Source organism: Nannospalax galili, unplaced genomic scaffold, assembly GCF_000622305.1.
Source record: "Nannospalax galili isolate Female #2095 unplaced genomic scaffold, S.galili_v1.0 scaffold679, whole genome shotgun sequence".
Lineage (NCBI taxonomy): Eukaryota > Metazoa > Chordata > Mammalia > Rodentia > Spalacidae > Nannospalax > Nannospalax galili.
In genome coordinates, this window is record NW_008343462.1 from 426,610 (window position 1) to 451,760 (window position 25,151).

The window sequence follows — 25,151 nt, forward strand, 5'->3', positions numbered from 1 at the left end:
TAAGGAGGAGTAGATCTGGGAGGAGTTAGGGGAAAGGAGTTAGGGGTGAATGTGATAAAAATATATTGCATGAAATTCTCAAAGAATGAGTAGTAATACTGAAAGAAAGAATCTTCATGTTCTCAAATTTCATAAAACGAGATCAGTCTTACAAGCATCTTTGGTACCTGAGGCACCCCAAGCAGGCTGTGCTGATCATCTGAGCTCACCAAAGAAACTATCTCCCATTTGTATTTCCAGCTACCCAAGTTAAAGGTCAAGTAAAAGGGGTGGGGCGGGGTGGGGTGGGGTTGGGTTAGAATCCAGGGTTTCACTCACTGCTCTTTCAGCTGAACCTGTCTGGGAATTTTACTCCCAAGCCATACCCACGTGTGCTCATGATGTCCACAGACCCCGGCATGAGCTGCTTCTGAGATGACTCTCAAAAACTCCAACCGCTGCCACTCCAGGGGGAAGGCCACATCATAGAGGGGAATCCCAGCTGCATGTGTACTAGGTGTACATGCCTGTTCAAGGGCCTATAAGGTACCCTTATTAGTCCCAAACCAGCACCAGGTGACCCCCATGAACCCCACACCAGGATCAGTCAACTCTTGAGAAGCCTCAAACTGATACTAGGTGACCCTGCAAGCCCCAAACTGGCACCAGGTAACCCCTGTGAGTACCACAAACTGGTACCAGTTGACCACAGCAGCCCAAATCACCACAGAAGGTGATCAGTTCCAATTCAATTTCTTCTGTCACCAATCAGAGCTCCCTGTTCCCTCAAAGATGGCAATAGAATCTGCAGACTACAAAGACCTTCCTTCCAGAGCCCTCATTCGAAGACTAACAGACAAAAACAAAACAGGTAACAGTGTGTGAGACAAACCATCTTAGAAGGCACCAGTGACGTCTAAGTCAACAGCCCCGCACAGCCAACAAGACTTACTTGGACACCAGGACAGCAGCTGCATCTCGTGCCTTGTCGCTGACTGCCAGGTAAGTCTACAAGAATTTGACAAATTTCAATTTAGTATTTTTGCTTGCCTTTATTTTTCTAGATTTCCTAGAATGACCATGTATTATTTACAAAATAGTTTATGTTTATTGTAAACATAAAATGAATCCTTGGTTCCTCTAAGCAGGAAATCTCTTACCTAAAACCTCTTACATGCCATCCCTGTGCTTAACAAAGTATTTGTATTATCTATGGAGAAATGAAATTTGCTAAAGTAATTCATCTGACCTCTACATGACTTACCACATTTCAGAGTATGCTGAGGTGGGATTTTACTCCCTGAAAACAACAGTGGCAGTTAAACATAAGTCTGTAACATCAGAAGCTGAGTCAACTTAGTTTCAAGACAACACAAGCAGGAATGTGTGCACATGAGCAGCTAAGGGTCTGTGTGGCCATATTTACCTCTGCTATTTGTAGAATTCGGTCCATTATGGGCATTCGTGTTTCCCCAGGTTGAGTGAGGAGGTTCCCATCAAGGCGTGAAAGATCAAAAGGGATCAAGCAGGTCACAGAGAGCCACAGTAAAAGCATGTAGCGTGTTTCCCATGTCTAAGGAGTTAAATCACAGTCAGCATGATTCCTGCATAAAAGACAAAGCTGTGGGACATGAGCCTTTAATCCTGGCCCTCAGGAGACAGGCCCAACTCTGGGATACATAGCCAAGTTCCAGGCCAGCCAGTGAGACCCCGTCTCAAAAAAAAAAAAGAGCTGCCAGGGATGTCGGTGCCCACGTGTAATCCCAGCATGCAGGAGACTAGAAAGAAGAATCCTAAGCTCAAGGTTAGCCTAGAACACATAGGGAGTACCACACTAGCCTGGGCTACCTAACAAGACTTTATCTCAATTTTTAAAATATTTTATTAGCCGGGCATGGTGGCACACACCTGTAGTCCCAGCACTTGGGAGGCAGAGGCAGGTGGATCTCTGTAAGTTCAAGGCCAGCCTGGTCTACATAGTGAGTTCCAGGACAGCTGGGGCAACAGGGAGACCCTGTCTCAAAAAGACAGGAAAAAAAAAAAAATTTATTATTTTTATCTTATGTGTATGCATGTATTGTCTGCATGTACGTTAAGTACACCTATGCAAAGCCCATGGAGGCCAGAAGAGGTCATCTGATCCCTTAGAACTGGAGTTACAGATGGTCATTAGCCACCATGGGGGTGCTGAGAGCCAAACCCAGATCCTCTGCAAGAGCAGCCAGCACTCTTAACTACTGGCTCTCTAGCCCCTCACATTTTTCTTTTAAAAATAGAAACAACGGAGGCTGGAGAGATGGCTCAGTGGTTAAGAGCACAGGTTGTTCTTGCAGAAGACCTGGATTTGAATCCCAGCACCCACATGGCAGCTAACAACTGTCTGTAACTCCAGTCCCAGGGGATCCGACAGCCTCTTCTGACCTCCTCGGGCATTGCTGGACACAACATGGGTGCACTTACCTACATGCAGGCAATACATGCATACACATAAAATAAGAGAAATAAAAATTAAAAAATAAAAAACAATAGAAACAATGATGTCCAGCAATATTCCACTGACCATCCTATCAGCCTCTCTGCCAACCCAATGCCCTTAAACACCATCAACCCCACTGTCACCACAAACACACCTACACGCCGTGATCCATGTCTCCCTAGCGTGCCATGGACCTTGGGGGGACGGGGGACACCTTGGAGACCTAGCACAGTCAGTGAGTTAAAAGGCATTCTTTCTTCTTTGTAAGGGACACATTTTAAAGCAGATGTGTGGGAGCTGAAGGGTTAAGAGTTAGGAGTGAAGGATGGGGTGACATCAAACACCTCCGACCCAAGAAAGATGAGGTGGGGTGGCCGGGGAGGGCACAGCCAGCCGGGAGAAGGAGGTGGGGTCCTCACCTCGTGGTCTTTAGGGTCCTGACCCGTGAGCATGTCTAACACAGACTGAACATCAGCTACCTCATGAGGAAATAAACGCAGAAATACTTTGTATCCTCGAACCTGATAAAAAGACATTAAAGTATTTATAATTAGAAAACAGAGAACAGTAAAATCATCTTTATCCTCTCATCAAAAACCACCACCCAAGCTGGGCAGGGGGCGCATGCCTCTATTCTGAGCATGCAGGAAGCAGAGGCAGGCGGAGCTCTGTGAGACTGAGGTCAGCATAGGCTACATAGCCAGTTTCCAGGCCAGCCAGATGTGGGCACAGGGAGACTCTTGTCTCAAAAAAAAAATTTTTTAAATCACTACTCATGCCTTCCACTGATTGAAGAGAATTCTGTCACATCACAGTACAACTTCATAAGACCAAAGGAACAGAAAAGATCCTTATTTCTTAACTCATTTATTCATTAAATTTATTCTGTCTCAATCTGGATAATAAATCATACACTGTGCATCAGAAATACAGGCATGTTACAAGCTCAAAACTTTTGTTTCTATTTTCTCTGTTCAGAAACTATTCCTGGAAGTTTGTGAGGACTATGCCCCCATGCACCTCAAAGGGCACCACTTCTGTGAAACATCCAGGTGTCTCTCCAGTATGGGCCTCCCCAGCTGCACAGCAGGAACGCTAGAACATGTTCCCTGACACCCACAACCCTCACAGAGATAACTCAAAGTCACTCCCGTGACTCTAGATCTGAGGCCAGCACACGGGCATCAATGGAGCAGCTTGTAGAAAAAGCTCCAGACCTCCTCCACAGAGCTGCCGGGTACGACTCCCCAGGACACTTATCCACACACGACAGCTTGAGAAGCATTTCTGTTTCTATCAAGCTTTTCTGCTTTTTCCTTATAAGAAACTTTTTGCTCCAGCCAAAGGACCCCAGATCACTAAGAACTGAGACCCAAGAAGCATGTTCCCCAAGAAAAACCACTTCGTTAACTTCTAGATCACGCACAGAAGAAAGTATCCGTCCACCCTACAGTGCCATGCACCATTACCTTGGTGATGATGTAAAGAAATTTAAAAGCCAGATGTACGAGGGCAGGCGGAGACGTCTCATTCTGCACTATGTCCAGCAACGAGGTCATCATCCACTCTAGGGGAAAACGGACACAAAACATTGCCATGAATTAAACACAATGCTGAAACATCAAAATTAAAATGGTGCCATCTAGGACAGACGAACGCTCCAGTATTAGTGAGTTTAAGGAACCAAGAGTCAACAGCAAAGAAACACATGCTCGTCTTGGCCATCTTGGGAAGGAAGTCACCAAGACAACACTTACTCCCATTTTCAAAATATAAGGAGAGTGTCTAAAATTGGGCTCTGATACCGTTATTTTTTTCCATTTATTTTATTTTAGTGTGTGTATGTGTGTACATGAGTGCATGCCATGGCATACATATGGGAGTCATTTCTCTCCTTCTACCACATGGGTCCCAAGGAGCAAACTGAGATCATCAGGTTTAGTGGCAAATGCTTTTACCTGCTGAGCCATCTCACTGGCCAAGTAGCTCTTTGTTCTTTTTTTTTCCAGTGCTTGGACTTGGACTTAGAGCTTCACACATGCTAGGCAAGCACCCAACCACAGAGCTGTATTTTCAGTCCTCTGATACCATATTTTACAGATGGCACCTGCTACAACTATTATGATTTATCAGTAATCCAGGCTAAACCAATGCATAAAGACAGAAAAGAGGAAGGAGAGGATCATGCAGGGCACAGCCATCTTCTCCTATCCACACAGAGCCCATGTTCAAAACCCAGTACAGGGCAGGGCAGAGTACAATGACAGGAGAAATGAGTTCAAGAAGGCTGTTCACAAGCATGGACATGGATAGTCCACAACACAGAGACAGCCCACAACACTGGGAGAGCCCACAACACTGGGATAGCCCACAACATGGAGACAGCCCACAACACTGGGAGAGCCCACAACACTGGGATAGCCCACAACACTGGGAAAGCCCACAACACAGAGACAGCCCACAACACTGGGATAGCCCACAACACTGGAACAGCTCCCAACATGGGGACAGCCCATAGCATGGAGACAGCCCATAACACTGAGACAACCCACAGCACAGGAACAGCCCACAACACTGGGACAGCCCACAACACTGGGATGGCCCATAGCATGGAGACAGCCCACAACATGGAGACGGCCTACAACACTGGGATGGCCCACAACATGGAGACGGCCCATAGCATGGAGACGGCCCACAGCACTGGAACGGCTCCCAACATGGGGACAGCCCCTAACTTAGGGGTAACCCACAAGCACGGGGACAGCCCACAAGGCCAATTTAGGAAGGACTACCAGGGAGTACTATGGAAAACTGCTCCTAGGGTTCATGTCGTGCTGACCAGGACAACAGGGGGACATTCCAGAAAGATCAGCTCTTCATGGTGCGGCTACCTTAGAGAAAGGCTAGAAGACAAACAAAGCCTCAAAGGGTTGGAAGAACAGATGCAACCTGCAAGTTACTCGACTCCCTATCAAACTACAGTGTTCTTTTTTTTTATTATTATTTTAACTTTATGTGTATGAGTGTACTACCTATATGTACGTAAGTGCACCTGTGGTGTGCAATGCCTGCAGAGGCCAAAAGAGGGCATTGGATCCCCTGGAACTGGAGTTATGGATAGTTGTTAGCCACCATGTGGGTGCAGGGAACTGAACCCAGATCCTCTACATGAGCAAACAGTGCTCGTAACTGCTGAGCCATCTCTCTAGCCCCCTTTTGGTCACTTTGAGACAGGGTCTCCCTGTAGCCCCAGCTGGCCTGGAACTCACTATGTAGACCAGGCTGGCCTCAAACTCACGCCTGCCTCTGCCTCCCAAGTGCTGGGGTGTACGCTACCACACCCTGCCACCTTACAGTATTCTGGAGACAAAAAATTAACCAGTTAAAACACCTGGTGATGTATAGGGTTTCTAGATTATGTCAAACTAAGCATCATCCAGCCCTTGTCAACTTGACACATAATGATGTCACTTTAAACCCTAACCCTAACCCCTTGTCCCCAGTCTCAACGTAATGCACTATAAAATACAGTCATCACAGCAACAATTCCACTTTCTGGGTAGTTTCTAATTTCATTTCTGCAGCTGTGATAAAACAGCCTAACAAAAAGCAACTTAGGATGGAAAAACTTATATTGAACTCACAATTCCAGAATCCCAGAGTGCCATCCACCACAGTTGAAGTTAGGGCAGCAGGAACTTAAAACAGCTAATCACATCACAGTAAAAGCAGAGAGAATGATTTCAAACTCACTTGCTCCTGTTCAACTCAGTTTCCCCACTCTTGTAAGTTCAGGACCCTGCCTAGGGAATGGCATCACCACAGTGGCAGTTAGGACACTCCCCCACAAACACACTCACAGGCCAACCCAACATAAACAATCCCTCTCCAAGACTCTTCCCCGATGTTTCTAGATTCTTTCAAGTTGACAAACTAATGATCACACATACAACCGCACAAACGTCTAAATTTGACTAACCCAAAAGGTTTGATAAATAACAGAACAAACAGAAAACCACACCATGGCACATGGTAATCAAATTGTTCAAAACAAAGAACATGCTAAGAACAATCAGACAAAAATAGCAGTCACAGACAAAGGTGAGAATGAACACAGACGTCAACGTCAGGAATAATGCCAAAAGACAACCGTCGGCTTTAAAGGACCTGAAGAAAAACTATCAACTTAGAATTCTAAATAGCCACCTATCTTTCAAAACCAAGGGTATAAACTACCAAGAGTTGAGGGGCTACAGGGATGGCTCAGTGGGTAAAGGCACCTACCACCAAGCCTGACAACCTGAGTTCAATCCCCAGGACCCAGGTGGTGGAAGGGGAATCAACTCCTGCAAGTTGTCCTCTGATCCCCATGCAGCTGAACATCCATACAGATACACACACACACACACACACACACGCACACACACACACACACGCAAAATAAATGTCATTTTTTTCAAAAACATTTTTTTTAATTGAGGAGTTAGAGAAATGATTTGGCAAGAGCTGAGTTCAGTTCCCAGCACCTGCATCAGGAGGCTCACAACCCAAACACCTGTAACTCCAGCTCCAGAGGACCCACCACCTCTGACCTCTGCGGGCACACACTTTGCACATACCCACGCACATACACATACACATACACATACACATAATTAGAAATAATTTTTTTAAGTTGAGAGTCTGGGAAGTAGCTCCATCAATAAGGAGTTTGCCACACAAGCATGAGGACCTGGCATGGTGGCATGCACTTGTAATCACACGGTAACTGCAGCGCTATGAAGGCGGAGACAGGTAGCTTCCTGGAGCTCCCTCGGCAGTCAGTCTAGCCTACTTGGTGAGGCCTGGTTCCAGTGGAAAAGAACCAAGGGGGCACCAAGGAGCTAGCTTACTAGGTAAGCATGAGAACCAGAGTTTGCATCCCCAAAACCCACGTGTCAGGTGGGCACGGCCTACCTGTAATTCCTTCTCAGAAGGCAGAGACAGAGGGTCTCCAGAGCAAGCTACTATTCTAGCATGATTAGCAAGGTCTGGGTTCAACTGAGAGACCTCACCTCAATGAATAAGCTGCAAGATCAACGTTGGATTATTCCTGACATCAACCTTGGGCTCTACATACACACATATACATGCACACGCTCACACATATACACAAACTCACACATCCACACACTCACATTCACTTACATGCACACACACACACACACACACACACACCAGTTGAAAGATGCTACCAATAAATCTGTACTATAGAAATATTGGGGCTGGAGAGATGGCTCAGTGATTAAGAGCACTGGCTGTTCTTACAGCTAACAACCAACTGTAACTCCAATTCCAGGGGATCTGACACACTCTTTTGACCTCTCTGGGCACTGTGAAACATGGTGCACTTACATACATGCAGGCAAAAGACTCATATATATTACATTTTTTTTTTTATTTTTTTAAAGAAATAGTAAAGTAAGCCAGGCATGGTGATGCACACCTGTAGTCCCAGCACTTGGGAGGCAGAGGCAGGCAGATCTCTGTGAGTTCAAGGCCAGCCTGGTCTCCATAGTGAGTTCTAGGACAGCTGGGAGACCCGGTCTCAAAAAGACCAAAAAAAAAAAAAAAAAAATAGTAAAGTAAAATTTCAAGCAGAAAGTAAATGTCAAATGGAAAACTTGTCTACACGAAGCGAACAAAGCTGAAAAGCAAATACATAAACACCACAGACTTATTTTTCTTCATTGTTTTAAAAATTTTATGTGTATGAGGTAGATGCACCCTTGTCACGCAATACCCGCAGAGTTCAGAAGAGGGCTTTGGATCCCCTGGAATGAAGTTACAGACAGTTGTTAGTAGCCATGTGAGTGGGGGAATCGAACCCAGGTCCTCTACAAGAGCAGCCAGTGCTCTTAACCATTGAGCCATCTCTCCAGCCCCCTTTTTTATTTCTTTTTAAAAAAAATCTGAGGGGCTGAAGAGATGGGTCAACAGTTAAGAACAGTGGTTGTTCTTGCAGAAGACACAGGTTTGAATCCCACCACGCACGTGGCAGCTAACAACTGTCTGTAACTCCAGTCCCAGGGGATCCAATACCTCTTCTGACCTCTGCCAGCACTGCACGACATGGGTGCACTTACCTGCATGCAGGCAATACACGCGTACACATAAAATACACGCATACACAGGAAGGAAGGAAGGAAGGAAGGAAGGAAGGAAGGAAGGAAGGAAGGAAGGAAGGAAGGAAGGAAGGGAGGGAGAGAAAGAAATTAAATTTAAAAAAAAATCTGAGTGTGCAGCTGAAGAGATGGCTCATCAGTTAGGAGCACTTGCTGCTCTTGCACAGAATCCACGTTTGGCTCCCAGGATCCACGTAGGGCAGCTCACAACCACATGTAACTCCAGTTCCAGGAGAATAAAATCTTTTTTAAAATGCATGTGTAAAGCAAAAATTATAATAAACAGGAAAGATGTGTGACAAAAGTAGCACAAAAGCCAGGCGTGATGGCATGCACCTTTAATCCCAGCAGAGGCGGGGCAGGCAGAGCTCTGTAAGATCGAGGCCAGCCTGGTCTACATAGAGTTCTAGGCCAGATGGGGCTACAGGGAGATCTGTCTCAAAAAGACAAAACAAAAGAAAGAAATACACAAAAGAATCCTCTGAAAATTTCCATCATGCTATGAGACACATATTATCTGAGGGTCTATTGTAATACACTGAGGATGCACATGGTTAAGCCTCAAGTAAGAACCAAAAAAATGCTGGGCGTGGTAGTGCACGCCTTTAATCCCAGCACTCGGGAGGCAGAGGCAGGCGGATATCTGTGTTTGAGGCCAGCCTGGTCTACATAATAGAGTTCTAGGCCAGCTGGGGCTACAGGGAGACCCTGTCTCAAAAAGACAAAAGAGAGAAAAAAAAAATAGCTACTGAGGATGCAGTGGAAATAAAACAAAATACCAAAGGGTGTTTAATCAATACAAAAGAAAGTAGTAGGCAGAGTTTAAAACAAACAACCCCAAAAAACAGATGCAATAAATAGAAAGCAAGTCCTGAGAAAGGTGGCTAACCCGGTCACAATGCCAATGCCAAAGAGGAATACCAAAGACATAAGACACACAGACAGTCAGGTCCAACCCATGGGAAGAACCGACACACACAAAGAAACATGCAGCAGATGAATCGCCATCACCAGCGGGTAGCCCTCAAAGGAGACTAAGGAACAAGGAACGCTACCAAAACTAGAGGGCACGTCTAGAGACAAAGGCTCAATTTGTTGTGAAGCCTGGAAATCCTGTACTAGGACAAATCCCTGAACTCCAAAATAAAGCAAAAAAGGAGAGCAGGGGGGTAAAAAAAAAACAAAAAAACAGGGCCCAGCAAACAGAAAATCAGCGAGGACCTAACAGCACGACCGCCCTGCCTACTCAAGGAAGATTCATGGAGCACTCCACCCAACAGCAGACATACAAACACACATGAACAGTCAACAGAGCACACTGTGTGCTGTGCCATAATTTTTTTTTTTTGTCTTTTTGAAACAAGGCTGTAGCCCCAGCTGGCCTGGAACTCACTATGTAGACCAGGCTGGCCTTGAGCTCACAGTGATCCACCTGCCTCCACTGGGATTAAAGGCATGCACAACCACACCTGGCCCTATTGTCCATAAATCTTAATAAAAATAATTATAATTCACACCTAAGAAATGCAGAATAAAACCAAAAGACACTACTCGCCCACCAACAGAAAGACTGGCAGTGATGCGTGATGACTCAATGTTTATGGAACAGTACAGCAGTTTACTACAAGAAACATTTACTACACAACCCAGAAATTCCACTCTTCAATAGTCATGTAAGAAAAAACATGTCTACCCAAAGACAGTGCATTATTACCAACAGCCTAAACCAAATCTCACAAAAACAATCCCCAAACGTGAATCTATGTATTTAACAGTTCATCTGCATTAAAGAAAGGACTGGAAAACAGTTTTTAAAAAAAGTACGATGCTAGACAAGATATACTATAAAGCAACTAACAAGAACGTGAGGCAGAAAAGGAGCAGGGACCAGAAGAGGGAGGACAGCAGGTCTGCCACCAAGGCTAGCACTGATGAGCACTGAATACAGGCAGAAATGGTATTTCAGGACTGGAGAGATGGCTCAGTGGTCAAGAGCACTGGCTGCTCTGGCAGAGGACCTGGGTTTGATTCCCAGCATATGGCAGGTAACAACCATTTGTAACTCCAGTTCCAGGGAATCCAATGCCCTCTTCTGACCTCTATGGGCACTGCATGACAGGAATATACCCACATACATGCAGGCAATATACTCTTACGCAGAAAATAAAAAATGATACTGCAAACACTAGGTCACTCAAGGAATAAGCCAAACACAAAGGAAGAGACCAAGCTTAGTGGCACAGGCCAGGAACACTGAGACAGGAGGATCACAAGTTCAGGATCAGTGGTGGCACACGCCTTTAATCCCAGCACTTGGGAGGCAAAGGCTGGCGGATCTCTGTGAGTTGAAGGCCAGCCTGGTCTACATAGTGAGTTCTAGGACAGCTGGGGCTACAGGGAGGCCCTGTCTCAAAAAGACAAAAAAAAGAAAAAAGAGATGATAGTCTTCACAACCCAATGTATTAAATCTCAATAAGCCCACACACCACACAGAACACTGAACGGCAGAAGTGAAGGCACAAAACATGCCAAACTTGGGAAAGGACCAGCACTGACACGCATTCTCTCCTTCTAAAAAGAGCCTGTCCGCACTTCCCAGATGAGAAATGAAAAATCAATGGGTACTGGAGGGCATACAGTAAGCACCACACTCCTACTCCACAGCAGAGCTGCAGGTCCAAGGCTATCTATCACCCAAAGGGGTCAAGTGCACCTCCCAGGCAGTGATTGTATCATTCCAAGGGGACAAGGGATCCAAAGCCCACTGTCAGATGAGGCCTGGGGCATCCACTGCTCCACCTCCCTCAGCTGACATCAGCCACCTGCCCTATCTTAGAGGATAAAACACAGTGGCTGGGGGGGCGGGGTGTTAAATCCCTCCTGCAAGTTCACCAGCTGTGGGACCTATGCAAAACTTCGTTCAGAAGAAGACAAAAAAGCACCAAGAGTACTTGAGGCCATCCTGGGCTACGTAGCAAGACCCTACCTCAAAAAAAGAAAAACCAGCCAAGCGCTGTAGCTCACACCTGCAACCTGAGCCCTTGGGAGGCTGAGGAAGGAGGGCTACCATGAATCCAAGGCCAGCCAGGGCTACATTGCAAGACTGTCTCAGGAAGAGCAGCTGGAGAGCTGGCTCAGCAGTTAACAGCACTGGCTGCTCCTGCAGAGGATGGGGGTTTGGTTCCCAGCCCCTACATGGCAGCTAAAAATTATCTGTAACTCATATTCCAGGGAATCTAATGTCCTCTTCTGACCTCAATGGGTACTGCACACACATGATGCACTTACATACATGCACATAAAACACTCATATACATAAAATAAAAATTTTTTTTGGTTTTTTTGAGACAGGGTCTCCCTGTAGCCCCAGCTGACCTGGAAATCACTATGTAGACCAGGCTGGCCTCAGTTTCACAGAGATCTGCAGCCTCTGCCTCCCGAGTGCTGGGACTAAAGGTATGCACCACCATGCCTGCTTGGCTGATTTTTTTTTTAATTGTTTTTTTAAAAAAGAGAACCAAAAAAATGCAATTAGTATGAAATAGTTTCAAATATAAAGAAAACAGTGAAAAGTCACTCTCCTTATACTGAAGTTGTGATATCCAGCCTTAGCGTCTCCACCTATAAAATGGACAGATGTCCTCCATCTGATGAAAACTTTCCTGAGCACATGACCCTGTGTGGCAATTACCAGAAAGACATGTGCCCACACAACAGACTAAACCATGAGTAAGGAGAAAAGACCTGTTCTTCACATAGCAGCAGGGGGAAAGCAGCTGACACGCATCTGCACACAGCCTAGAATGGCACCTGAACCTCCTGCCACTGTCACCACAGGCCCACAAGACCAATGCCAACAAGACAAGAGCACGGGGACACTTCTTCTGACACCTGCTGCCGGCAGCACACACGGTGCCAGCACCCTGACAGGGTCTTTACACTCATCTGTGATTGAACCGTTAACATCACCAGCTTCTCTGCTTACCAAGGTGTGGGTCCAAGAGGTGAGGCTGTTCTTGGTATTTATCCATAATTACTGAAAGGGAAACAACATGAAAATTAAGTCGGCGACCCTTAGACACGCTCCTGCTGTCTCAGAAACTCCCATGGGGCAGCTCCTCTCTTCCTAAGCCCTTACAAGGAGCTGACACACCTGGATGCTTGCTGACAGGTGCTACATGGGTGCCCAACACGCTACAGGCTCCTGAGGGCCACTGTGACCGCCACTCCAATTCTAGAGTCCTCTTCTCCCACCTCTTCTGAACCCTCCCTCCCAAACTGGGTTTCTTCTGCACTTCCACAACTTCTCCTCCCCTAGGTGCGCCCCTCCCACCCCAATGCTCCTAGGCCAAGCATCAAGCCCTCCCTCTCCAACACTCTACAGGGCTCTGACTTGCCAGACCTCCTTAATCCTGGCCACTAGCTTCCTGCCCCGGCAGCAATCGAACTTGCTTCTCCCCAACCCAACGATTCCTTTGCCTCTACAACTCTCCCCTGCCACGCCCACCTCAGATTCCCCACCCTTCCACTAAGCCCGCCACCCTGCTCTCCTAAAGCCAGAGCCCCATCACTCCAAACCAAGAAAGACATCAGGGAGAGAGTTCGGTAGCTAAAAGAATCCACAAGGATGGTTTTACTACGGTGCGAAGTCTTAATTACCAAAGAGCACATTTGGGCAGAGCCCGCTATGAATGACTGTAAAGGTGTAACCGAGGAGGATTTGGACCAAGCACAGACAACTCCCCGCCCTGCCTGCAGCCCAGGTCCTGGCTACAGGCGGTGCAGTTCACAGAGCCTCCCGGCCCGCCCCTCCCCGGCCAGCGCGCCCTCCGGCCGCGGGTTCGATCCCCGCTCCGCTTGGTCCTCCCTGCCCCGCGGCCTCAGCTCCCCGCGCCCCCGCCCCGGCCGCGCACCGCGGAAGCGCTCCTCCGCCACCTCCCGGGCCGCGCGCCGGCCGTGCACCGCGGCCAGGCTCCCGAGCAACGCGCGCGTCTCCGCGCTCTCCCCGAACGCTTCCAGGGCGACCTTCTGCGCCGGGTCGTCCTCCACCTCGTCCTCCGCGCCCGCGGCCGGTGCATAGCTTTGGGCCAGGCCCGCGAGGTCATCAGTCAGAGCCATACCCGCACCAGCGAAAAAAGAGCCACCCGCCGCCGCCGCCGGCTCCGCCCCGAGCCCTCCGACCCTGGTACGGGGCCCAGCGGGCGACAAAAGAGCTCCGCGTCGAAGCCGCGCGCAGAGAGCGCATGCGTAAACCGTGGCCGCCCCGAGAATAGGCGCCTCCAGCAAGTAGGGGTGGAGCCACTACGGCGTGGCCTGAAGAGCGGGGGCCGTGAGTTCGAGTCCCCACGTACGGGAAGGAGACGCGAACGCTGCCCTCTGGTTTTCATGTGCGCGTGTGCACACACGTACACACCTACCCAGAAAATAAATGCTTTCAGAAGGAAAATGGGGTGTGCAGAGGGTCTGGTGGCGACTGTAGCCCAAGGCCCAAAGCCTCGGGCGCCTGCGTCTACTGCAGAGATGCCAGCTCGGGTCCGTGGGCTAGCACCTGCTTAGGCAAAGCCCTGCTGAGAGCAGCAAGCTCGGAATGACCCACGACCGACCTCGAGCACCCACGGCCGAGCTCGGATGACCCACGACCGACCTCGAGCACCCACCGGCCCTGCCCCAGCCATAGCCTGGCGCTGAGCGTGGGGGAGTAGCCAGAGCTAGCCCAGCCAGGCAGGCAGTGCAGACGTCACGCACGGCTTTATTGGGCCCCGGCGCGCTCCCGGAGCAGCTTTCTCATCACCCCCAGGGACTGGCCCCGGTACTCCCGCCCGAAGTGGTTCCAGTGGTTTAGGTAGTTGAATAGCTGGTAGAGCAGCAGGCGCTGGTCGAACCCGGAGGCTTTGGGGATCTTCCGGTGGTAGGCGGTGAAGAAGGACCTGGGGAAGCCGCCGAACATCATCGCAATTGCCAATTCAAACTCAGAGTGGCCGTAGAAGGAGGCGGGATCGTAAACAACCGGCCCCTGGTCGTCCTCAGCCACGTTTCCTGACCAGAGGTCCCCGTGGAGCAGGGCGGGGACAATCTCTAAGCCGGAAAATAGATCGGGGATCTTCACCTGGGAAAGCAATTAGTGCACAGGGTTATCGCGGGACTCCGAGAGCCACAAAGCACCACGGATTAGCCCTGAGTCCAGCCAAGTCGTCTAAAAGGCCTGGCCAGAAGGCTTACCGGATTCCTGAATGCAGGCTCGGTCTGGCTCTCCCGTCACTTCTAGTTAAGAACAGAAACCTTACAGAAAACCCTTATACAGTTACTTTTTTGTGCTATAGTATATGAACCAATTTGGTCCCTACCTTGGCACACCCTAGGCTCTGTACTTTATTTTACTGAACATACATACATATCTATACCTGTTCTGTATCCTGCTAGTTACCACACTATGGAGTTAAAATGTCTTTGAGGCATGCTCACCCTGGAGTAACATTTGAATTGTTCCTCATATCTTGAGAGTTGTATTTTGAAATGAGTCATGCTGGAATTTACATCTTCACCAAAAATGACATATTTTTTTCCTTTGGCAGAAAAAAAAAAACGGGGAAGAATGCACAAGTGTTCCACTCAGTAAGTAAATACGATGAACCAGGTGTCTATTCCATCTGACAAAAGTTAAATACCTGCTGACCTAGAGCATAAGAAGGGTGCTGGCGCGCCCAAAGCTTGGCTGGCTCTGCTCTGGCACCCGTGCCCTCACCCCGATTCAGTCCCAGAGGACTCCAAATGCATGTGGTGAGCTCTTAAGAAGACAACCTCTTTCCAGAGCAGTAACTGTTGTGCCTACCTGGAGCCTTGACCACAGTTCCCGTGCCTCTCGGTCAGCATAGTCCTTCTCGATGAGGTCCATCTGTGCTTGGAGCCGGTGCCGAGTGAAAAAGGTTGGCCAGTCGTCCTGCCATTCGTTCACCTGAGCAACGAGAGATCAGAGCAACTCAGAGCCATGGGACAGCTTTGGTGGAACCTGCCGGAACTCCCAAGCAAACCCCCAAAATGCAGCAAACACTGGTGAGCCAAGTGAAGATATAAATGGAGTCATGAAACAGCTTCACTACAAGAAACTGCGGGGAAGGGACCAAAGAACAGCCAGGGTGAATGAGGGTGGCAGAGGCAAACCCAAACACACCGGTTAACGCAAAGTACAAATGGTCAGAAAAAAATACTTAGATGACAGAAACTGGACTGAGGCCACGGCTCAGGGGTGGAGTGCTTGCATGGTATGCGTGAGTCCCTAGCTTCAATGCCCAGTGACACACACACACACACACACACACACACACACACACACACAAATAGATACAGATTGGAAAAATACAGCAAGAACCAATGATAAGTTTTGTGGATATATAGAAAAACAAATAGGTTAAAGGGATAGAAAATGTGTATACATTTTTAACACTGGTGAAAAAGACAAGTGGCTGCATTCATATAGGACAACATAGACTTCCAAAGAATACTGTGAAATACAAAGAAAGTCATCTTACACTGAAAAGATGGTCAAGTGATGAAGAGGACCTGGTGGTGGTTGTTATTTGGATTTTGAAGACCAAGTTTTACTATGTATCCCAGGCTGGCCTTAAACCCCTGCTTCACCTCCAGATGCTAGGATAACAGGTATGTGCCACCACACTCTGCAGTACCTCTAAGTGATTAGGTTCTGATGACAGAGCTTCAAAGTACGTGAAAACTGGGGCTGCACATGGTGGTTGCACGCCTTTAATCCCAGCAGCACTCAAGCAGAGGCAGGCAATATCTCTGAGTTTGAGGTCAACCTAGTCTACATAGCAAGTTCAGGCCAGCCAGGACTACATCGTAAGACCTTGTCTCTAAACACAAATCAGAAACAAAGCAAAGACCAGACAAGTACAGGAGAAACAGATGAATCTGTAGTCACAGTGTGATAAGTTCTGAATTATGTCTTCCTCCTAAAATTTTATATCGAAGGTGACTGAATTAACAGATAGGCTTCAGCACCTGGAAGGCTGAAGGGGGAGAATTTTGAGCTCGATGCCAGACCAGCGATAAAGCTTTTAAGGGAAAACGGGTTAAATGAAATCTCAAAGGGTAAGGTCATAACCTGGTAGGGCCAGAGACCCTATAAGAAGAGGAAAATAGAAAACTTCCAAAAGAAAGAAGAAACCACAGTGTAGTAGATTTAGCAAGATTTCAAGACACAACCTAGATATATAAAAATCAGGGTTGTTTTTAGAATGGGGAATACAGCTCAGTGGCAGAGAATTTACCTGCCTTTCATACACAGGCCCTGAGTTCATACTTACCATGGGGAAAAGAGTAGCTTTCGTGTGTGTGTGTGTATGTGTGTGTGTGTGTGTATGAATGTGGAAGCCAGAGGTTGATGCTAGATCTCCTCAATCACTTTCCACTTTATCTGTATGTAGGCATTCACATGTGTACATATCCATGGCATGTATGTTTACTGGTATGCATGTAGAAGCCAAAGGTTGATGGAAATATTCCATCTCATTCCACCATATTTTTTGAGGCTGGGTCTCATAGATTGGCTAGATGTCTGGCCAGCAATCACCAGTATCTGGTCTTGCTATCCCTCACCCAGCATCAGGATTACAGATACTCACCACCACATCTGCTTTTTATGAAGACTCTGGGTTCCAAATTCAAGCCTTCGTGCTTTTGAGACAAGTACTTCACCACCTAAGTTATCTCTCCAGTCACTCGCTCACCATCTTATTTCTCGAGACAAGGTCTCTCATTGAAACTTGGAGCTCCCCAGTTTGGCTACACTGGATGGCCAATATCTCCGTTTCCCCAGTGTTGGACTTGCAGGTACATGACACCATGCCCAGCTTTTTTTTTTTGGTCTTTTTGAGACAGAGTCTCCCTGTAGCCCCAGCTGTCCTGGAACTCACTATGTAGACCAGGCTGGCCTTGAACTCACAGAGATCGCCTGCCTCTGCCTCCCGGGTGCTGGGATTAAAGGCATAAAAATTTTCATGGTATCCTTGTAGCCCTAGCTGGCCTGAACTCACTATGTAGACCAGGCTGGCATTGAACTCACAGAGATCCTCCCGCCTCTGCCTGGGATTAAAGACATTACACCACACCCAGCCCAAAATTTTTAATTAAAAAAAACAACTATCCTTCCACAATTTCACACACACAGAAACAAAAAGTACTTTGATCACATTCCCCCCATTGTCCTGTTATCCCCATCTCCCTCCCAGTAAAACCTTTCTTTTTTTCAACAAGCCTCCCCTTATGCATTTATGTATGTATGCAAAAAAGAAGGCATAGAGTTAGCAAATGTGCAGTGCACAGGGTCTCCACATTAAGTCATCATGGAGATACAAAGCCAGGCCTTGGAGCTATCACTTTGCCCCAACTGGTACAACTAAAAAAGCAAACAAGCCCAGCAAGGTGCGCCCGCCTTTGATCCCAGCACTCGGGACATAGAGGCAGGCAGATCTCTGTGAGTTTGAGGCCAACCTGGTCTATATAGCCATTTCCAAGCCAGCTGGGGCTGCCGGGAGACCCTATCTCAAAAACAAAAACAAAACAAAAAGCCAACACAAATCTCCAGAAAACAGATGAGAACAGGAAAACCAGAACTCTCCTAGGAGTTGGAGGGAACAAACTGGTACAGCCTTGTGCACACAGGTGGCAGTTTCTTTTTTAAAAGTTATTTTTTATTTATATGTGTCTGTGTGAGTGTGTAGGTACCTACAGAGGCCAGAAGAGGGCATCAGATCCCCTGGAGTTACAGTGATTGTGAGCTTTTACATGTGCATGCTGGGAACCAAACTCAGGTGCTCTGCAAAAGCAGTAAATGCTCTTAACCACTGAGCCATCTCTCCAGCCCCATGTGACAATTTCCTAAAACTCTAGTAACTCCCCATACAGCCCTGGCTTTCCCACCCCATGTATTCATCCAAGTTGAATGGAAGCATTTGTCCACACAAAGACTTGTACACAAAGGTTCATAGCAGCTTTATTTGTAAAAATAGAAGCTAGAAACAACCCAAACATCCATCAGCGTGTGAATAGATAAGCAAATCATGGTTTAGCCATATGGTGGAATGGACTTTAACACATGCCAGCATAAATGCCACATATGAATGTCAAGAGATTTGACATGGATGCTTTGTGGAAGCACTCTGACTCCCAGCAGGTGGCCTAAATGGTCAGGTCATCCTCCTCTCCTGGAGTCTCCCTTGGATGCTGTAGTCAGTTAGCCTGGGGTTTACCCCTTGGTACCAGGTACACCTCAAGAGACCCCTCCCGGCAGCCTGTCCGGTCCCCCCAAGCACTGAGGTCCACCATGCAGTATCCCAGCATTCCCTGTGTACCTGCCCAGACTCCCAGTGCCTGAGCTCCCTCCTCTTGGTAGTCACGAAAGATAGTTTCCCATCGGAAACAAAAGGCCTACGTTGGCAAGCCCAGGTTTGCCTCTTACATGGAAAGGCCATGAGCCATAAGCCCAAAAAACAATGTGGACTTTGCACTGAGCTACCAAAAGCAGATGCCACCTGGGTGTAAGGATTAGGCCTCAAGGAAGGTCAGCATTGTGCAATGGTTAAGGCCCATCTCTGGAGCCAGACTTCAAGTCCAATCCTGGTTCCCACTCACCAGCTGCAGGGTCTCTGGGAATGTTTCCTGGCTTCACTTTCCTCTTTTCTTAGATCAGTGACATCACTGCCTCTTTACCAGCTGTAGCAACTGCTAAGCTCAGTCACACAAAATGCTTAGAATGGTGGCTAGTTCTTGGTATGGAATACCATCAATTTTCCCAACCAAACCCGGCTGATGCTTCCTGTGGTGGGTAGTGCTCTAGGATCCAAGGATCTCACCTTCGGCAGTTTCCCACCATGGCTGTAGGACCCACTCAGCCCAGCCAAGGAGTAGGAAGCCTTAGAACTTGGGGCTGGTGAAAGGTACTACATGTAGAACAATGTTGTCATAAAACAAGGGGTCAAAAGCCCAGCACTAGTGCCTTAGGGAGGGTCACCAGTTATGAAACGGGGTCAGGAATGGCCATCAATAAGCAGGGATGCCCTCACCCAGACACTCACCTGGGGAATAAAGCCGCAGCACGTCACGGTGTGGAAGCCGAACTTGGTCACACCCTGGGGCTCAGCGCCCTCAGCCCCACAGCCTGTCAACAGAGATCCTGGCCTCAGCAGAATGTTCTGGAGGCCTGGCTGCATGCTTTCAAACAGCTCCAACACAGGTGATCTGAAGACTCATTACACATGGCGATGAGTAACCAACAACAGACCTGCCAGGACTTTCCTACCTCAGCCCACTGGACAGACTCAAGGGCTGACCTAGAGTCAAGTCTACTAACTTATTTGCTCCCTTGAAATGGCATAATCAGCTCGTTTTCACAAAGCTGGGGCTGGAGAGATGGCTCAGTGGTTAAGAGCAATTGCTGCTCTTCAGAGGTTCCCAGCACCCACGCTAGCACTTCAGAACCACCTGCAACTCTAGCTCCAGAAGATCTGCTGCCCTCTTCTGGCCTCTGTAGGCACCTGCACACACAGCATACACTCATACTGACATACATGCATGTGAACAGGGGGTTTTTAATGCACTGTAAAGGGAGATGGGGTGTCATTCAAACAATTACTAAAACACCACCACAAAGGACTATGGACAAAATCCAGGGTAGCTGATGGGCTGGGCCCAGGTTAAACAATGACAATGATGTGAACGCACCCACTGTGTTCTCCCCAGCCTTGGACTTCTCCCTGAGTTTCTGGTTGTAAAGGTGCAAGTCTGCCATCTGGTCCCCAAGCTTTGATGCTTGACTAAGGAAAGAAGAAAGGCACCAGTTAAAAGAACAAAGAAGAGATGGCTCAGCAGTTAAGAGCACTGACTGCTCTTGCAGAGGACCCGGGTTTGATTCCCAGCACCCACATGGCGGCTACAAACCATCCTTAACTCCAGTTCCAGGGGAATCGGAAGCCCTCTTCTGACCTCTGCGGCATTGCATGACACAGGTGCAATACACTCATACATATAAAATAAAAATAGCTGGGCGTAGTGGCACACGCCTTTAATCCCAGCACTTGGGAGGCAGAGGTAGCAGATCTCTGTGAGTTCGAGGCCAGCCTGGTCTGCATAGTGAGTTCCAGGACAGCTGGGGCTACAAGGAGACTCTGTCTCAAAAAGACAAAAAAATAATAAATAAAATATTTTTTAAAACCGGGCGTAGTGGCACATGCCTTTAATCCCAGCACTTGGGAAGCAGAGGTAGCAGATCTCTGTGAGTTCGAGGCCACCCTGGTCTTCATAGTGAATCTAGGCCAGCTGCGGCTACAGGGAGACCTTGTCTCAAAAAGACCAAAAAAAAAAAAAATTTAAAAAAAAAAAAGAACAAACAAGTAACACAACCCAGTGGATTCTGTTTTGAGAAATGTTTAAAATATTTTAAAAGTACTCTAAAAGTGAAAGATCACCCTTTCCAAAAATAAAGCATGATAAGACCCCTGAGGGTTCATTTGACAGCTTCTGCAGCTTCCTGGCAGGCACTGGGCACCAGGCACAAGGCCTCACAGAGCAAGGGAAGTCAAAACTCAGACCCCCAACTTCTGTAAAAGCAAATGTAAGCCACATACAGGAGAGACCCTGGGACAGCAGTCACATGCTGAGTGCTGTGGCCACTCCCTGATGGAACTGTAAGTGGCCAGATTTCTTTACTCAAGTCTGCACTTCCCACGTTTTATACAATGAACACGCATAACTGTAATAGAGACAAAATTTATGACGCCAGATAATAGATCAGTCTCCCTCAGCCCAAACTGAACTGGCACACTGTAAATCACAAAGCAAGAGGTGGGTTCAAATACACTTACTTTATGCAGTCTCATCACAGCTAAACAACAGCAACCAGCAATAATCCACCTCCATTAAGAATGGACTCTCTCTCTCCCCACCTCTCTCTACTTCTGTATCTCTGTTTCTCTGTCTTGTGTCCATGTCTGCTTCTATTTCTGACCTGTTTCTGTCTGCCTGTACACATATGTTCCATCTCTTTCTCTTCCAGTACATGTGTCTCTGTGTTCTGGTCAGTCTCCCCCTCTCTTTTTCTCTCCCTGTCTCTGAGTCCCTTTGTGCACACTCACCTGCTCAGGCTCTTCATCTTCAAATGCTCCATCACAAAGGCAGCCCCACCTCCGGGCAGGTCAATCACTTTCATGGGTTTAGGCACCCGCACCAGGCCAGTGCTGCGAAGGGCCTCCAGACTCGCCATCTCTCCCTCAAACATCTGCCGGGCCTGCATCCAAATGCCTCATGAGCTCTGCAAACCTGGACACCAAAAGGGGCCCTGCCAGCCAGGCCAAGGGACTCATAGCCCTTGCCAGAAGCCACAAGCCCAAGTGCCTTCATTTGCTGAAAACCAGCACCACAGCCACCCCTCAAAGGCCCAGGTGCAAACAAGGTCCCTTTCAGATGGGAAGGAGCAGAAAGGATCAGGCTGAGGCTAGAGTTCAAAGGTCCCCCTGTGGGCAGACCCCTACAGCAAGCCCTTGCTGTGGAAGATACACAGGCCACGGGAGGGATGCCAAGGGGTGCTGGGAGGTATGGGTACATGTGAAATGTTAGCTAACAAGCCTGGGACGCTGCCTGGGTCCCCCAGATTACCTGCTTTTCTCCCTGACTCTGAATGGGGGCAGCCTCGGGCATGGTAGAAGTGACCTGGGCTCACATTTGGGTCAGGGAAGGAAGAGCTGGAAGCTCAGCAGGGCCTGGCTCCATTCCAGTGGGGACCAGGGAAGCCACAGAAGAGCTGTACACCATTTATCCAGAGGCCTCTGCTGGAACCCAGGCCTTCTTGTTTCCAGGGCATTTCCACAAATGCCCCATTTTGCATTACATGAGCTCTCATTTTTGTTCTCTGCACCATGGAAAGCATGCTTTTTTTTTTTTTTTTTTTAAAGTTGTGGTGCTGAGGATTGAACCCATGCTTCGTCTGTGCTTGCTAGGCAAGTGCTGTACCACATCCTTAGCTCAAAACATGCATTTATCGATGCAGTTCGTGAACACTTTCCTATAGAATTGCAGGCTTCTGTAAAAAACTAAACTTGGGCCAGGGAGATGACTCAGCATGTAAAAGCACTTGCCGCCTCCCTGGAACATGTAAAAAGTCAGGTGTGGTAGCGTGCTCTGTAATCCCTGTACTCCTATCACATGATGGGAGGTGGATACTGGAGAGTCACCAAGGCTCTCTGGTCAGCTAGCCTGGGTACACCATGCTGTGGCAAACACAAGACCCTGCCTCAAAAAAGGTGGAAGAAAAGAACTAACTTCCAAAAGAGTTGTCCTCTGACTTCCACGCACATTTCTGTGACACATGCATGTCTATACACATACATACATGCACACACAAGAATTAAAGTTTTAGAAATTTAAAAATAAATTTGAAGTCAAAGCACTTAATCTCACACAGGAAAAGAACCCCTGTCTTTAAAGTTATCACAGGGAAAACCACGCAGGTACCCTCAAATTGGCAGCCTGCACCTGGGATCAAGAGGTGTGGGCTGAGCATCCACCCTGAGAGGGCATCAGTGAACCCCCAAACTACAATGCAGAGAATGACCAGGATTCAGACCACTTATACCCCGCCTACCAGCCCTTGCTCTCCTGCTTTGTTTAAACACCAACTGGGGGGTGGGGGCTGGAGAGATGGCTCAGTGGTTAAGAGCACTGGCTGCTCTTGTAGAGGACCTGGATTTGATTCCCAGCACCCACATGGCAGCTGACAACCATCCAGTACTCCAGTTCCAGGGGATCTGATGCTCTCTTCTGACCTTCATGGCCACTGCACAACACAGGTGCACTTACATACATGCAGGCAATACACTCATACATATAAAATAATAATAAATTAAATATATTTTTAAAAAAAACACCAACTGTGTGCAGGAGAGAGTTTCAAGGGGAAAGCTGGGGTGGGCCCAATGATGCAGGGAGGGGCTGGGAGGGGCTGCTCTGGGTCTCCCTTCCCTCAGGCCAGCATGCCCACCAGAACACCGCCCAGAACCACTGTCCACAGAGCACAGGACCTCTGGCACCCATCCAGGGCAGAGGGAGCACCCAGCTGCACCATCTACAGCTTGCCTGCTCTCAGGGCCTACAGTTAACTTTCTGCGTTTGTTAGGGTTTTCTATGCATTCTTTTGTTGTTGGCCTGTTTTGAGGGAGGGGCTCCCCATGTAGCCCAGGCGGTGCTGCCCTTAAATTCACCGTCTTGCTAAGGATGGGATTAAAGGTATGTTGTTACCATGCCTGCTCTAAACATTCTTAAACAGGACCGCTTTAAGGGCCATAGTGACCAAGATAGCCTGTGAGGATAGCGCTGGCCTGGTCCTGGGACAGGCCTTGCTCCGCCTGCTGGGGAGGATGCAGGAGAGGTAATGGAGCCCAGTGGGTAGAAGCAGCCTAGGGCTGGGCCTCACCTCTGCCTATGCCCAGTGAGTTCAAGACTCTAAGAGCCTGTGTCTGCAGGCGAAAGCAAGTGCTCACAGCCAAGACGAATCCTCCGGCCCTCTGACTGCAGGTGCTAGAGCAAAGACTGTAAAATGACCGCTGGGCACCGGGCAGGGCGACCAGGCTAGCCCCTCCCCCACCTCAACCCCCGCCTGCCCCTCCCCCAACACCGCCCCGCAGGCTTCGGCCGCTGCACACCTGCGTCCTGCGGTTGACCTTGACGAACACCTGGCCGGAATCCGTGTCGTAGGCTCGGCCCTCGCTGATGCAGCCCGCCCCGGGGCTCCCGAAGGCCCGCAGGGTCGCGGTGCGCAGTTCGGTGCGCAGCAGCTGCTCCATGGGGTCCGGGATGCGAGATGACGCAGACTCCGCGCCGAGGACACCGGACCGGAACACCGGACACGAGGCCGCAGCAGCGACTGGACCAGTGGCCCGGCCCGCAGGCTCCAGCGGCCACTCGGTGCGCGCTCTCGGTGCCTGCTCCGGGTGCACCCTGGCCACGGGATGAGAGGAATTGGACCGGGCAGCTCTAGCTGTATCGCTGTAGCCAAGGCACTCTCCACCCAGGGTTTGGGGGTGGGGAAGCTCCCCATGCCTTCCTACTGGCCTCAGTCCAGAACTCCTGCCCCAGTCCGGCTCATGCCAGGGGAGCAGGACCCCAGACCTGATCTTGGGTGATGTGGAAAGTCAGGGGGACAAAAAGGAGTGTCTCTGTGTCCACACAGCATTCCTGGCAGTCCCAGCACATCTGCACCCACTGAGCCCCCCCAGGACCTATGCTCCCTGCACAGCTGGGGGCCAGGGGTCCCCTAAGGAAGATTTGGGCCACGGTTTCTCATCCAGGAACACAGGCATAGCCTAGAGACCCAGCTAACCTGTGGAGGGTGGGACACAGGCCTAGCTAGGTTCTCACTGTCAAGACAAAGGTGGAGCCTAGCCTAGGAGGTTCTCACCAGGCCCCACTGGCACCTTTAATGTGTGTCCATGGGTGATAGAGGCTACACTGAGGGTGGTGATAGCAAA

At 48.7% G+C, this 25,151-nt stretch overlaps 2 protein-coding genes across 3 annotated transcripts in view; both read right to left on the reverse strand.

Annotated features, from left to right (window-relative positions):
- Tbcd (tubulin folding cofactor D) overlaps nt 1-13,814 on the reverse strand; it is a 191,184-nt gene extending 177,370 nt beyond the window's left edge. Inside the window, exons 1-6 of the mRNA XM_008839647.3 lie at nt 13,533-13,814; nt 12,605-12,655; nt 3,925-4,022; nt 2,875-2,976; nt 1,406-1,552; nt 932-987 (exon numbers count right to left, since the gene is read on the reverse strand). Of these exons, the coding sequence (XP_008837869.1) occupies nt 932-987; nt 1,406-1,552; nt 2,875-2,976; nt 3,925-4,022; nt 12,605-12,655; nt 13,533-13,737 (659 nt within the window). The 5' untranslated portion in view covers nt 13,738-13,814. The remainder of the gene's footprint in view (nt 1-931; nt 988-1,405; nt 1,553-2,874; nt 2,977-3,924; nt 4,023-12,604; nt 12,656-13,532) is intronic.
- Nucleotides 13,815-14,343: 529 nt separating this feature from the next.
- Fn3k (fructosamine 3 kinase) lies at nt 14,344-24,686 on the reverse strand. 2 transcript variants are annotated; one of them, XM_008839650.2, is made up of 6 exons: nt 24,327-24,686; nt 21,765-21,916; nt 20,356-20,447; nt 19,710-19,792; nt 15,449-15,571; nt 14,344-14,725 (listed from the first exon to the last, which is right to left on the reverse strand). In XM_008839650.2, the coding sequence occupies exons 1-6, from the start codon at nt 24,465-24,467 to the stop codon at nt 14,369-14,371; spliced, it is 948 nt and encodes a 315-aa protein (XP_008837872.1). In that variant the 5' UTR covers nt 24,468-24,686; the 3' UTR covers nt 14,344-14,368. The 2 variants fall into 2 exon arrangements, with proteins under 2 accessions (XP_008837872.1, XP_008837873.1); XM_008839651.1 differs by having other exon boundaries at nt 21,765-21,948; nt 24,327-24,398.
- Between the last annotated feature and the right edge of the window lie 465 nt (nt 24,687-25,151).

Coding starts and splice junctions, on each gene's coding strand:
- Fn3k (XM_008839650.2), bottom strand. CDS start 24,467: ATGGAGCAGCTGCTGCGCACCGAACTGCGCACCGCGACCCTGCGGGCC. Junction 21,917..24,326: donor AGGTCAACCGCAGGACGCAG/GTGTGCAGCGGC, acceptor ATTTGGATGCAG/GCCCGGCAGATGTTTGAGGG. Junction 15,572..19,709: donor GCTGCGGCTTTATTCCCCAG/GTGAGTGTCTGG, acceptor CTCGTTGCTCAG/GTGAACGAATGGCAGGACGA.